Genomic DNA, 16,419 nt, shown 5'->3' on the forward strand with positions numbered 1-16,419 from the left:
GAGTAGAATACAATTTAGATACTGTCTAAGACACGTTCAAGATAAAAATTCTCAAAATTCCAATCTATTTAGGGAACTGCACATACCTTTACACTATTATCTGGCCAATTGCATAGGATATCATATACATGGCCTTTATCTTTAATGGAGATGAATAAACCTCTGAAGTTGAAAAAAAAAATGTTTCAAAGTTTCTTGAAATAAAATAAGTCAAAACTTTTTTCAAAAATGCACTTGAAAATCTCAATATAATATTGCCAAAAAATTATGTATCAAAATAGTATAGCATTTATAATTTTTATATTTGAAAATCAATATATTCCACGCTGTTACTGTTTATCTCTTGCTCAGGGATTTAATATAACTTATCTCTCTTTATGAGATCAGCGACAATGAGTTGCTAGAAAAAGGATTTAATATTTTGAGAGTGGAATGAGTTCTTCATCACTAGCCAGTGATTAACACACACTGAAGATGGGTAACCACCTAGAAACCCGGGTCTGTGTGTATCATGTAAAGCTAGAGATGGGAACAATGATCTCCCTCACAAATACTAATCGGACACAGACTGTGTGTCTTCAGCCAGCTGGAGGAGATATCTTCCTGGAGCTAAAAACAACAGTAACACTGTCCTCTATAGGACTGCCACATTTAGTTGGCAAATATATTTTACGATTCCGTACTGTTACTGTTTATCTCTTGTGCAGAGATTTAATATAAAAATCAATATAATTAAAATTGTTATGTATTGAATTATTATAACAACAGTAACTTCTTTAACTTTAATAATGATTTCTTAATTGTAACTTTAGAATCTCAATATAACATTACTAAAATTATTGTATATGCTGGTACCACATAAAAAGCTCCCATGCTGGTGCCATGTTAAAAGCACTCAGGCCAGTGTCACGTAAGAAGCACCTGTGCTGGCGCCATATAAAAAGCACCCGCAAAGGTAACAAGTAAAACGCACCTGTGACAGTGCCGCATAAAAAAAACACCCATGCCAGGTCAGGTAAAGAGAGCATATGTTGGTGCCATGTAAAAAGGACCCAGTTGCATTCAGTATAGTGGTTAGTATTCAGCCATAGAAACCAAGTCAAAACACACAGCTGGAACTAGGTGCCGCTCCTCAGCTTGCCAGCTCTAGCCAAAGTGTCCAATCCATGCCAGCATGGAAAATAGATGCTAAATGATGATGATGAAGAATTGGTATGGCAAATGTAATTTCAATATTAATATTACAAAAAAAAAAAATTGATGTGATGAGAAGCAGGTAACATTGTATTACTGGTATTCAGAATAGCAACAAAGAAATCACCTTGGACAGCATCAATGTTTCAATTTTATTTTTTTGTAGATTAGTTAGTTAGGCATAATTCATTCCTGCCTTTCAATCTCAGTATTAAAGCTACACATAGGTCTGCTGTAGCACACATGCTGCATACATTCCTACAACAATGTTTTCTTTATGCACAATAAAGGCAGAAGTAAATCTGCCTTCAACTCAGCCGTGCACCTGTGTTTTGCTTATTTTACTACATAAACGTCACCAACTGCCTACCCTGAGTAATTACTGACAGCACATGCCTGCATTTAGGGTATCATTAAAGTAAACAGATGAAACAAAATTATTTTCCAGTTTCACTTTAGTGAAGACCAATTGTAGGTCAAATAGTGTCCTTAATAGTTATAAAAGTGACTGAAGTCCATTATGTGTAATATGTCTGTGTGTGTGTATATATATTGTCTGAATTTTATAGTGTTAATTATCCATCACAGGCAACAAACCAGTTATATAATATCTGCTCATCAGAGATAGCCGACATGGAAGGGGAAATGTCATTATCATCATCATTTAGCATCTGCTTTCCATGCTAGCATGGGCTGGACGATTTGACTGAGGACTGGTGAACCAGATGGCTGCACCAGGCTCCAATCTGATCTGGCAGAGTTTCTACACCTTGATGCTCTTGCTAACACCAACCACTCCGAGAGTGTAGTGCGGGCTTTTACGTGCCACCGGCACGAGGGCCAGTCAGGCGGTACTGGCAAAGGCTACGCTCAAATGGTGCTGATACAGCTTGGCACCAGTGATGTTGCAACTTATTTCTACAGCTGAGTGAAATGGAGCAACATGAAATAAAATGTCTTGCTCAAGAACACAACACACAGGCTAGTCCTAGAACTGAACTCACTACCTCATGATTGTGAGCCTGACACTCTAACCACTGAGTCATGCACATTCACATGACCTATGACTACATAACAAACAAACAAACAATATAAACATCCTTCTGAAAGTTACCTTGGTCTCCTGAACAAAAGCCCATACTGCTGGCAGGCCAGTCCAACAGTCGGGGTGTATACTATTGGCATCATTTCTTCTACATGTTCTGTGAGGACTTTGTAAAATAAACGCTCATTTCTATCGAGTAAGGCTGTCAAATAAATATATTTGTCTAAATCAGTGGGACGGCGTCGGAAGTTTTCCATCACTCGGTAAGCTTGCTGATCTTGAGTGATGATGCAGGGAGGCAGCAAGCCATGAATACCCATTATCTGACGTTCCCTTAACGTGAAAGCCAGGCTCTGCAAGTAAATTCAATGAATTAAAAACTCAGTATACAAGGAGTTAGGAAAATTGAAAAAAGTCATAAACAACCAATGTGGACCCTTAAGATATCTTTACAGATCAGAACATTTATTTAATCATGTAACAGAGGCAGTAGAAATGTGGAACCTATAGTCACTCCAGAGCAATGGAAACTTCTGAAAAATACATTTTAGAGACAGATACAGTATTAATACCGAGGTATTATTTATCCCCCTTTGAAGGTTGGCATTCTGTTAGAATAAACTATAATGTGATAGAGTGGAGGTGCAATGGCCCAGTGGTTAGAGCAGCGGACTCGCGGTCGTAGGGTCGCGGTTTCGATTCCCAGACCGGGCGTTTTGAGTGTTTATTGAGCAAAAACACCTAAAGCTCCACGAGGCTCCGGCAGGGGATGGTGGTGATCCCTGCTGTACTCTTTCACCACAACTTTCTCTCACTCTTACTTCCTGTTTCTGTTGTACCTGTATTTCAAAGGGCTGGCCTTGTCACTCTCTGTGTCACGCTGAATATCCCCGAGAACTACGTTAGGGGTACACGTGTCTGTGGAGTGCTCAGCCACTTACACGTTAATTTCACGAGCAGGCTGTTCCGTTGATTCGGATCAACCGGAACCCTCGTCATCATAACCGACGAAGTGCTTCCATCCATCCAATGTGATAGAGACCATGATAGAAATGCACTCTTATTCATATAAGAGTGCATTTTGTTTATATAAATAAGAGTGTATTTTGCACTAAAAAGCCAATATGAGAGTTTATTATTTCTTTACTGCCCACAAGGGGCTAAACATAGAGGTGTCAAACAAGGACAGACAAAGGGATTAATTAATTATTACATCAATCCCAGTGCATATCTGGTACTTAATTTATTAACCCCGAAAGGATGAAAGGCAAAGTCGACCTCAGCGATATTTGAACTCAGAATGTAATGGCAGACGAAATACCGCTAAGCATTTCGCCTGGCGTGCTAACGTTTCTTATTTCTTTATTGCCCACAAGGGGCTAAACATAGAGGGGTCAAACAAGGACAGACAAAGGGATTAATCGATTACATCAATCCCTCTGCGTAACTGGTACTTAATTTATCGACCCCGAAAGGATGAAAGGCAAAGTCAACCTCGGCGGAATTTGAACTCAGAACATAACGGCAGACGAAATACTGCTAAGCATTTAGCCTGGCATGCAAACAATTCTGCCAGTTCACCGCCTTCATAAGAGTTGAGATAAATATGAGAGTTTCTCTGATGGTATCTACCACAAAATAGCTTATTCTAACAGAACATCCACATTTAAGTGGGGGATAAATAGAAAATTTTGAATAATGACTGATAAGATAAACCAGGGATAGGCAACCTTTTTTGAGATATGGGCCACATGAGACATGACTCATCATTAGGTGGGGCCACACCACTAAAATACAATCAAGGTAATTTTTCGTTTAGGCATGATATTCAGAAAGTCCTATGAGTTGCAGTTTGTCCCTGATAGATAAACGATAATGATGATACTTAATATTGCTGATTCATGATGGATTACCTAAACTGTAGTCTATCAAATTCTCTAAGTTAATCTCATTTAACTCTTTAGCACTTAAATCTGCCACACCTGGCAGAAACACACCTTTAGCTCACAAGTGATTTTACCAGTCTGTATAGTTTGAACATTTAGTTCACCTTGCACTTTACTTCAATAGAGAAATCTACTTCCAAGCCTTTGAACATTTTTTCAACCAATATATCCCTCTTTATTTGTTCTCTACTTATTATTTCTTTACCCCTTCTCTTCCTAGGGTTTGCCTTTGACGTCAGATCTACTAACGGTTTTAAAAAATACTTAATAGCGTTCTGTTTATCATTTATGCTGTCATCAAAATTGTTATAATGTCTTGTTGTTGAGATAGGTTCTCTTTCTTTCCTGATGAGAAGATTACATTATTTTACACCATTTATTCCTTTGGAATAAAACCAATGTTGTCTTCGAAACATATGCTGAAAGTAAAAGAATTTGAATAACACCTGCGTTCAACTCCATTTATTTACTTATACTACACAAATTACTGCACATTAACCTGGAGTTTCTACCTTTGAATAGGTCGCTACACTCTTGTTACTTGCGTGAATCTTGCTACCCTGGTAACTGTTTATTGAATTTTCCGTGTTAACAGTAAACAAAGGATAATTCATTCATCCATTTACATATATATATATATACACGCACATACACAACAGCCCAGAAAGGTAGGATCCTCCTACAAGGCAGTTAGTTGAGAGTTGTGTAGGTGCATGTTTGCATCTGTTGTAGTGTGCAATATTACAAGTGTCATCTAAGCAGGAGTAGCTCACCTTCACGTTATGTGGATTGAAGAGCTTGTAGTACTTGTGGCTTTGGGAAAATGTTGCTTAATCAATGACAGGAAGCACCTAATTACATTTGTGGAAACTTCTATACTGCATGGAGGTTTGAACCAAATTATCTTTTCCTTTCTGATTCTCTTGCAGTGTAGAGTGGGTGGGGGTGTCCTCCATATATGTTAACTTTGCAGTAAACCCAATCTTAGTAGGGGGCTGTGGGTATGGAATCCACTTCCTAACCATGTGATTTTAGGTTTTATCCCACTGTGTCAAATTAGGCAAATATCTTTTACTATAGTTTGAGCTGACTGATGGCTCGTGAGTGTAATCATTAGACAAAAACTGTAAAGGAACTTGTAGTGTGTATGTGAGGGGAGCTCACATGAACAAGCCTGTAGTTCTGCATTTTCAAAGACTAATTGAATAAAATAAAACTCCCTTATTCAAAAACCAGGTGTGAGTTGGTAACAGGAAGGGAGGTCTGACCATAAAATACTGCCTCAAATAAATAAGTAATCATCTAACTCATGCTAGTATAGGAAAATAGACGTAAATTCAACAAATAAACAAAATCCATGTGTATATACCTTGTTTATTCTTGGGTTGCGGATGATATCTATGCCTCGGGATTTTGTTTGGCTCACATGTTTTGCTGAAGATTCTTTCCAGGTCAACCCAGCTGTCTTGAACATATCCATACTTTTGGTATGGATATTTCCAGTAGAGACAGAAGTGGCTCTGAAACAGAGGGAAAAAAAGGACATGACAATAAATAAACATGTTTGTCTAGATTCAGTAGAAATATTTTCACATATTGCATCTTCTAGCATACAATTCAAATTTTTCAGACCAAAATTTACAGTAAAAAAAAGTTAGGTTGACCTATACACCAAGATGATTTTGGAGGACCAAGAATTCCATGTGAAATGCAGGAGGAATTTAGAAGATGATGATTATTATTTACATTTGACGGATATTTGTCCTCATCTTACTTGTTGTTAACACAGTGCTTCGGCTGATATACCCTCCAGCCTTTATCAGGTGTCTTGGGGAAATTTTTGACCCTGGGTTCTCATTCTTAAGGTATTTTTTGATGTTATTATTATCATTATTATTATTATTCAGGTCACTGCCTGGAATTGAACTTGGAATTAGTAGCCTGCACTCTTCACCACAACGCCATACGCTTGTGGTTCGAAACCCAAGTTCAAAATTTTCCTAAGACACCTGATGATGGCTGGAGGGTATACCAGCTGAAATGCTATGTTAACAACAAACAAGATGAGGACAAATATGCATCAAATGTAAATAATGTACATAATTCCTCATCTCTTAAATATAGAACTGGATAATGATGATGTCTGAATATTTGTTCTGGGTTCAAATTCCACCAAGGTTGACTTCGCCTTTCATCCTTTTGGTGTTGATAAAATGAGTTGCAGTGGAGCACAGGTGTCAATGTAATCAACTTACCTCAACCCCATAAATTGCTGGCCTTGCGCAAAAATTTGGCACCGATATTTACACTACGTGTTTACACTATACATTACATCAACAACTTTTATGCTGAAAAAGATGAGATTGACATTTTTACATTTGTCAGGAAGTTAGAAAGTTTCGTGATAATATTGTTCATAAACATACCCAAGAACAGGCTCAACTTGTAAGGTACAGTAATTATTTAAAAAAATGGGAAAAGCTCATAGAACAAGAAATTGATTTTTTGAGGGGTTGGGTGTCAGCTGTCCTGTGTTATTTAAAAACAAGTCTCAGAAATCAAGAAGTATTGTTTCCCCCCAAGATAATCACGATTAGTGGATGTGTTTAATCACTGACAATATACAAAAGGCTTAAGGAGGCAAGCTGGCAGAAACGTTAGCATGCCAGGCAAAATGCTTTGTGGTATTTTGTCTGCTGTTACGTTGTGAGTTCAAATTCCGCCGAGGTCGACTTTACCTTTCGGGGTCGATAAATTAAGTACCAGTTATGCACTGGGGTCGATAAATTAAGTACCAGTTATGCACTGGGGTCGATGTAATCGACTTAATACCTATGTCTGTCCTTGTTTGTCCCCTCTATGTTTAGCCCCTTGTGGGTAATAAAGAAATAGGTATTTCGTCTGTTTTTACGTTCTGAGTTCAAATTCCACCGAAGTCAACTTTGCCTTTCATCCTTTCAGGGTCAATAAATTAAGTACCAACTCCCTCCACCCTAAAAAAAAAAAAAATTGGGGACCTTGTGCCTAGAGTAGAAAAGAATATACAACTGGCTCTGGCAGTTTCAGAACAAAACCACCATATTTTATGGCCTACAAGTCAAATTCTTCAGCCTGATATTTACATCCAAGAAAGGTAAATCAACTTATATACCAAGATGACTCTGGAGGATGAAGAATTCCATATGAAAATGCAGTAGGATTAGGAAAGATAGTGTTTGAATGCTTAGACTACAAGCTTACACCATGTATTACATTGACTTGTATGCTGGAAAATATGGTATGGTCTAATATATATGTATATATACAATATGTGGAGGCGCAATGGCCCAGTGGTTAGGGCAGCGGACTCGCGGTCGTAGGATCGCGGTTTCGATTCCCAGACCGGGCGTTGTGAGTGTTTATTGAGCGAAAACACCTAAAAGCTCCACGAGGCTCCGGCAGAGGGTGGTGGTGATCCCTGCTGTACTCTTTCACCCCTCTTTCTTCTGTTGGCCTGCTCGCTTAGCCAGCAGGGTGGCGTCATTCGAAGGCTAAAACAATGCGAACGCATTGTGACCAGCGATGTGTAGCAACATCTGATGGTCTGGTCGGTCACATGATCACGTGATATACAATATATTTTACTTGTTTCAGTCATTAGACTGCGGCCATGCTTGGGCACCCCCTGGAAGAATTTTAGCCAAATGAATCGAGCCTAGTACTTATTTTATTTTAGAGACTGATACTTGTCCAGTTGGTTTCATTTGCTGAACTACTAAGTTGTGGAGATGTAAACACACCAACACTGGTTGTCAAGCGGTGAGGGTGGGATAAACACAGACACAAACACACACTGTTGTAATGTGTAACTGCTGTTGTACCATAGTAGTTACTAGTCACTGGATATTGCTGCATCTTCGTACCGGAATAGTAATACATTAACTTCTTGTCTTACTATTGTTGATAGATCCATAAGACACTGACTAGAACTGTTGACTCAACTTTTCAACTCTTAACAACCGACTACCTTGACAACCGACTACTGGTCTATTTATAACCACTTTTTACCGGGAGTGGTATACAGTTTCCCTATATAACACACACCTACGCCCACACAGTCATGCCTATAAAGTTATTTAATCAATGATTTTCCTTTTATTGAACACTGATGTACAAGCTGTATCTAATATGATCCATAATCATTGATTCTATAGTGAGCATTGATGTAAATATTTAAACAATATAATTTGCAATGATTTACCTTTTCAATGAATAATTTATACTTTTGTATTATTCATCTGTTCTACTATTGTATGTGAAATGCAAGAAATGTATAACAAGCATTCTATCTATCTGAATGTCCCATCAAACATAAAAGTTTGTTTATCTATTATATAAAAATCCGTTCTGTCTGTCTGTGTGTGTGGCTTCTAGGATCTCGGGCATCTTTCATCCGATTGCACTCAAATTTGATATGTAGATACCGACGGTGTCAAAGCGTGTATAAGTCTTGAAAAAATTACAAAAATCGATTCCAGGTGAGAATGTGATCGATAAAGCCGTGGGAACATGCATTTGTATGAGCAAGTACATCAGCTGTTGTAATCGAGACTACATATACGCGAGAAAAATGCACATGCAGTTTGCGTAAAAAAAGCCGGCTGGCTTGAAATAATGACACAAAATGCAGTATATTTAAGAGACCAAAAATGTAAGATGCAAAAGAGATATTTTCTTCAAACTTGGTATGAAGGAAGAAAAGACTATTTGGTTTCTCAAGAAGTTCTTTTTTTTGCTTTAACTTCGTTTAACAAAATCAAAAATTTTATTGAGATAAAGGCATGCTTAATTATTTTTTAATGAAAAGAAAAACACTGATTGCTTTTTATTCAGCAGATATGATTCAGCACCGTCCATTAGACGGGGAGGGGGAGGCGTTTTGCTTGTGTATGTGTATATATATATATATATATATATATATATATATATATATATATATATATATATATATATATATATATATATATATATATATAATCTTTTGACAGACTGGCAGGCGTGGCTGTGTGGTAAGAAGTTTGCTTCCCAACCACATGGTTCTGGGTTCAGTCCCACTGTGTGGCACCTGGGCAAATGTCTTCTACTATAGTTTAGAGGTGACCTTTTGAGTGGATTTGGTAGACAGAAACGGAAAGAAGCCCATTAACAACCAGTACTGATGTGTTTATGTCCCTGTAACTTAGTAGTAGTACTTGATTGGGCTTTTTTAATTATATCAGTCCCAGAAAGATAAAAGGCAAAACTGACCTAAACAAGGCTTGAACTCAGACCATAAGGTGCAGGTGTGGCTGTGTGGTAAAACGTTTGCTTCCCAAACCACATGGGCTCTGAATTCAGTCCCACTGCATGGAAACAAGGATAGGTGTCTTCTACTATAACCTTGGGCTGACCAAAGCCTTGTGAGTGAACTTGAGAGATGAAAACTGAAAGAAGCCCATCATATGTATGTATGTATGTGTGTGTGTGTGTGTGTGTGTGTGTAAGTATCTGTATGTGTATCTTTGCGTCAGTGTTTGTCCCCACCCTAACCATTTGACAACCAGTGCTGGTGTGTTTACATCCCTGTAACTTAGTGGTTCGTCAAAAGTGACCAATGGAATAAGTACCAGGCTTTAAAAAACATAAGTCCTGGGGTCAATTCATTCGACTAAAAATTCTTCAAGGCAGTGCTCCAGCATGGGCTATAGTCTAATGACTGAAGCAAGAAAAAGACAAAAAGATCAATATAAAAAGCTTGAAGCCACATTGTCCAACACTCAACTAACCCTACCAGTTCACCACTTTTGTCTTCCTTATATAATGCCAGGCCTGTGTTTAAATCAGTATTTGGGCTTGACCCAACTAGAATGTGTGACCCTTCTCTGATGGGACTGACCTTCGTTTCCAAGACCTTCACATACATAAAGGACAAAGATACACCAGTCAAACGAAAAACAGCACAGTTCTTTAGATTAGCGTTTAAGTGGAACCATAATTGTAAATACTTTTCTGTAGTTAGATTTTTAATTGCACTGAATCAGGGGCAATTAAACAACTAAATTAGTCGTTTAACCCTTTTGATACCAACTCACCTGAAACCACCTCTGGCTCTAGTACAAATGTCTTGTTTTCAAAAGTTCTGAATTACAATCTTCCACCAAACCTTAGACACAATTTATGTTCCTAACACTAGTTTAATGATAACTAAGTTATTTTAGTAAATTCTTTGTTATATTTAAAATTAATTGAAAGAAACACAGAGCATCTCAACAGAAATATGGTAACAAAAGGGTTAAAAAATATAATAGAGAAACAATTCTTAACCCTTTTGATGCCAACCTGGCTGAAACCACCACTGGCTCTGTAGTACGAATGTCTTGTTTTCAAAAGTTCTGAATTAAAATCTTTCACAAAACCTTAGACACAATTTATATTCCCAACACTTGCTTAATGATAACTAAATTCTTTGTTATATCCAAAATTAATTCAAAGAAACACAGGGTATCTCAACAGAAATTTGGTAACAAAAGGGTTAAAAAAGATATAAAAAGTAAAAATCTGGTAACAGTAAAGCTTGTATTACAATCAAGCTTCCTAACAGGTGGTTTTCTGGTGGTTTTCTGGTGGTTTAGGTAATCTACACTATTACACTGTGTGGTATAGCTAAACTGGCATCACCATCATCATCATTTTAATTTCCACTTTTTCATGCTTGCATAGGTTGGACAGAATTTGTTGAGGAAGGTTTTCTAAAGCGGGATGCCCATGCTATCTGCCAAGCCTCACCTGTTTTCAGGTAAGGTAATATTTCCACCTGACCAAACATATTTTCAAGGAAGTCTGGAAACAGAGAACACCACTTGCATGACAGTGACACTTGCTTACAACTATCACACCATATCAAGGCAAGGAGATAGTGAGTGGCTTTGTGGTAAGAAGCTTGCTTCTCAATCACATGGTTCCAAGTTCAGTCCCAGCGCATGGCATCTTGGGCAAGTGTCTTCTTCTATAGCCTCAGGCTGACCAAAGCCTTGTGAGTGGATTTGGTAGATGAAAACTGAAAGAAGCCAGTCGTGTGTGTGTGTATGTATGTATATATATATATATGTATGTGTGTGTGTTTGTTATTTGTGTCTGTCCCCCCCACCATCGCTTGACAACCGATGTTGGTGTATTTATGCCCCTGTCATTTAGTGGTTTGGTGAAAAAAAGACTGATAGAATAAGTACTAGGCTTACAAAGAATAAGTCCTGGGGTGGATTTGTTCGACTAAAGGTAGTGCTCCAGCATGGCTGCAGTCAAACGACTGAAACAATTAAAAGAATAATAGAATATATTTATATATTTAGCGGTTTGGCAAAAGAGACCGATAGAATAAGTACTGGGCTTACAAAAGAATAAGTCCCGGCCGCAGTCAAATGACTGAAACAAGTAAAAGAGTATACATATACACACACAACTTCTTTCAGTTTCTGTCTACCAAATCCACTCACAAAGCTTTGGTTGGTCCAGGGCTTACAGTAGAAGACACTTGCCCATGGTGTCATGCAGTGGGACTGAACCCAAAACCATATGGTTGTGAAGGAAACATCTTGCCACACAGCTATGTAATTAAAAATGAAACCAACAATAATGGTTGAATGTAAAGAAAATAACTTGGCTTCTATGAATTAAGCAAACAAAACTCTAACATTTTCAAATTACTGAGCTAGGATGAAATGAAATGACAGCCAAGAAACTGTATCTTTAATTTATCTCGACTGTTGTACATCATTATATGTTATAATATATATTTGATTGTTTTGATCTTGTTTAATTCTTGCTCTCTGACAGACATAGAAGTCTATAAATTTTTCATCTGACAGTCTTTCAAATAAATAATTGCATTTTTGTTTACCATTCCAAATGAGTGTTCTTTAAGTCTTACTTGAAATGTCTAATTAAAAAAAAAAAAAAAATGTTAACCAAATGGGTTGGTTTTAACAATAGGGTTAAAAACTATGTAATGGCATGTGACCAAGTGGTTGACAGGCTCATAATTGAAAGGTCATGGGCTCAAATGGCAGATGGGTCAGCACATTATGTCCTTGAGCAAAGTACTTTATTTTTCAGCTCAGGTGATAATGAGAACCAACTGACTATTAATACAGCTCACACTATTACATATAAGTAGTGCTTATATGTAATAGTAATACATAAGCACTATTTATATATATTACTATTACAAAATTATTATTAGACCTTTCAATACTAATTAGGACTTTAGTATTTCCTATTATAACTTCAAATATATATTTTTTAAATCAAACCTAATCTTCCCATTTTTGAAATTTTACAGCTCCTAAACATACTCTGTAATAATGGTTTCAAATTTTGGTACAAGGCCAGCAATTTCGGGGGATAGAGTCACAAAAGTCTGGTGCAGACTTCGGCCTGGCCAGCTATTTTGGTACTATCCTACTCATGCTAGCATGGAACATGGACATTAAATGATAATGATGATGATGATGAGTGTAAGCTGATTACATTGACTTCCAGTGCTCCATTGTACTTATTATATCAAACTCCAAAAGGATGGAAGGCGAAGTCGACCTTGGCAGAATTTGAACTCAGAATGTAAAGACAGACAAAATGTCACTAAGCATTTTGCCCAGCATGCTAACGATTCTGCCAGCTTGCCGCCTTAAACAACATCATCATCATCATTTAACGTCCGCTTTCCATGCTAGCATGGGTTGGACGGTTCAACTGGGGTCTGGGAAGCCAGAAGGCTGCACTAGGCCCAGTCTGATCTGGCAGTATTTCTACGGCTGGATGTCCTTCCTAACGTCAACCACTCCATGAGTGTAGTGGGTGCTTTTTACGTGCCACCGGTAAGGAGGCCAGACGAGGCTGGCAACGGCCACGATCGGATGGTGCTTTTTACATATTCTGTAATAATAACTAGATCATTGATACATCCATACATTGTGATGGATATCCAAAGATTAGTTGAATTGCTTCAAGTAATAAAAAGAAGCGTAGAGAGTTGGGTTAGATCCTTGGTGAACAACTTCATATCAACTAAGCATTAGTTTGCTTGTAGCAATCTCAGGCCTAATCTGTTCAGTTTTCAGTCATTCATCAACATTTGCATCCTCAATACCCCTCAAAGTATGCAACCTAGTCAAATGAAAAACAGAGCTGTCCTCAAAGCCTTTTCTTCATATTTGAAATATATTGGGTTAGTGCATAATTATTGCGGCTTTTTTTCAACAAATTTTATAGGCATAGGAGTGGCTGTGTGGTAAGTAGCTTGCTTACAAATCACATGGTTCCAGGTTCAGTCCCACTGCGTGACACCTTGGGCAAGTGTCTTCTACTATAGCCTCTGGCCGACCAAAGCCTTGTGAGTGGATTTCGTAGACAGAAACTGAAAGAAGCTTGTTGTATATATGTATATATATATATATATGTATGTGTGTGTGTATTTGTTTGTGTGTCTGTGTTTGTCCCTCCCAACATTGTTTGACAACCGATGGTGTGTTTACATCCCCGTAACTTAGCCACTCAGCAAAAGAGACCGATAGAATAAGTACTAGGCTTACAAAGAATAAGTCCTGGGGTCGATTTGCTTGACTAAAGGCAGTGCTCCAGCATGGCCACAGTGAGACGACTGAAACAAGTAAGAGTAACAAAAACAACTTTAAATGACGGTATCACCATCTGCCAAGCAAATGGGAAGCAGTAATTGAAGTAGATGGTGAATATGCTCCAGAATAATCATTTAAAGATGTTTTTGTTGAAAAAATCCGCAAATAATTATGCCCCAACCCAATAATTTATGCTATCTCATATGGATACAAATCTAAACTGTATCATCTGTCTGTTTCTTATTGAATATTTGCGGTGTCTTTGAGATGCTAATATTTTAAAGTGTTGAAGGTGATGAGCAGGTAGAATGTTAGCATGCCAGGCAAAATGCTTAGCGGCATTTCATCCGTCTTTATGTTCCAAGTTCAAATTCCACTGAGGCTGACTTTGGCTTTTATCCTTTCAAAGTTAATAAAATAAGTACCAGGTGAACACTGAGGGTCGATGTAATTGGCTTACTCCCTCCAAAATTGCTGGCCTTGTGCCAAAATTTGAAATCAATATTTCATGGGTTTTGTGAGCTTGTACGTGACTGGGTCTGCTTAAGAGGAAATAGTAAGCTTTTCCATTGAAAATTAGGGGCTTTTACCCTTTTGTTGCCATATTTCTGTTGAAAACTATTGCCTTTGTTTCAACTAATTTTGGAAATGAAAATTTTTGTAAAATTTTGTAAAATCATCATCATTAAGCTGGTGTTTGGGAATAAATTAACATGAAATTTTGATGACAGATTTAATTTTAAGTCACTTTAAAACAAGAAGTTTGCATCATAAAGCCTAGGGCATCCTCAAGCAGTTTGGTATCAAAAGGGTTAGGGTTAACACTTAACACTTTTTATGGTTCTTTTTTCCTTCAACATGGAAGCACATGGCTTAGTGGTTAGGATGTAGGACTCATGATCATAAGATTGTGGTTTCAATTCCTAGACTGGGTGATGCATTGTGTTCTTGAGCAAAACCCTTCATTCCATGCTGCTCCAGTCCACTCAGCTGGTAAAAATGATAATCCTGCAACGGACCAGTGTCCCATCGAGGTGGAGAATATATTTGCCACAGAAACCTGGAAACTGGCCCTGTGAGACTATATGACTTCCTAAAAAGCTCTTCTACAGTGTCCATCTCTATACAAACCCCAATGAGAATATTATCAGAGCTTGGTGAATGTGCTGATTCAATCACCTTATCTTCCAGTTTCGTTTTCTATCTATTATCTTGACTTTGTTCCACAAAACTTGGTCACTTCTCTTTGTACTCCATCCCATAAATGATCAGCCATGCCTGATTTTTCTGTCTCCCAATAAATTATGGCTTTATGATATTCCGTTATCCTTACTTGGTGAGCTGGCAGAAACGTTTGCAGGCTGGGCGAAATGCTTAGCGGAATTTCGTCTGTCATTACGTCATAAGCGCAATAGTGACTGTATGATAAATAGCTTGCTTACCAACCACATGGTTCCGGGTACAGTCCAACTGCATGGCACCTTGGGCAAGTGTCTTCTACTATAGCCTCGGGCCGACCAAAGCCTTGTGAGTGGATTTGGTAGACGGAAACTGAAAGAAGCCTGTCGTATATATTTATATATATATCTATGTTTGTGTGTCTGTCCCCACAACATTGCTTGACAACCGATGCTGGTGTGTTTACGTCCCTGTAACTTAGCGGTTCGGCAAAAAGAAACCGATAGAATAAGTACTAGGCTTACAAAGAATAAGTCCTGGGGTCGATTTGCTCGACTAAAGGCGGTACTCCAGCATGGCCGCAGTCAAATGACTGAAACAAGTAAAAGAGTAAAAGAATCACATAGGCATCCCATAAAATATCATTTTATGTTTATTTTCAACTTGAAAAGGTTTATTCTTTTTATTAATTGACATTTTTATGTTTCAGGTTCTATATGTGACTGTTTAATGGTGCCATGTACAAAAGAAGCCTTGGAACAATCTGAATTTCAAAGAGGCCGTATTATGAGTCATTCTGAAGGTGAACTTAGCGTAAAATCGCAGAAAACTTGAGATCCCACTTTCTTCAGTTGATAGAGTGATTATGCAATTCACCAGAGAGGAGAAGGGGCCCACATCATCTTGCCCAGGTCGACCAGGGCCCTCTGACAGGACCCTTTGCTTTGTTAAGAGAAGTGTGAGGATAATCCTTGTTGCAAGACCTCTGACACAGCAGAACTAGATGATGTCAATCTCAGAATATCTGCCAAGTATCTCCACAAACTTGGCTACTATGGCAGAGTAGCATGAAGGAAGCCACTTCTTCGACCAGTCAATATTAAGCGGAGAAAAGATTGGGCCAGTGAGATGGTGGTGAGGCCATTAGCATTTTGAGACACTCATATTTTCTGATGAGTCCAGATTTGCTGTATTTTCTGACAGTTTTCAAGTGTGGGTCAGGAGACTCTGTGATCAAGAATTTGATGTGAAAACATTGCAGACAACAACGAAATACAGCGGTTTTTCTGTGATGGTCTGGGGAGCAATTCAGAGCAATGGTTGATCAGATCTCGTGAATTGCGAGGGAAACATAAATGCAGTAAATATGTGTCCATATTTCAGAAAGGATTCCTAATCTTCTCTA

General features: G+C 38.1%; 1 protein-coding gene across 2 annotated transcripts in view; it reads right to left on the reverse strand.

Moving 5' to 3' along the window:
* LOC115222102 (NADP-dependent malic enzyme) overlaps positions 1-16,419 on the reverse strand; it is a 58,462-nt gene that overhangs the window by 15,293 nt on the left and 26,750 nt on the right. For both annotated transcript variants that reach the window (XM_029792219.2, XM_029792218.2), the window contains exons 2-4: positions 5,555-5,705; positions 2,309-2,592; positions 87-162 (exon numbers count right to left, since the gene is read on the reverse strand). In XM_029792219.2, coding sequence (XP_029648079.1) covers positions 87-162; positions 2,309-2,592; positions 5,555-5,705 — 511 coding nt within the window. The remainder of the gene's footprint in view (positions 1-86; positions 163-2,308; positions 2,593-5,554; positions 5,706-16,419) is intronic.

This window comes from Octopus sinensis, linkage group LG19, assembly GCF_006345805.1.
Source record: "Octopus sinensis linkage group LG19, ASM634580v1, whole genome shotgun sequence".
In the NCBI taxonomy this organism is placed as follows: Eukaryota; Metazoa; Mollusca; class Cephalopoda; order Octopoda; family Octopodidae; genus Octopus; species Octopus sinensis.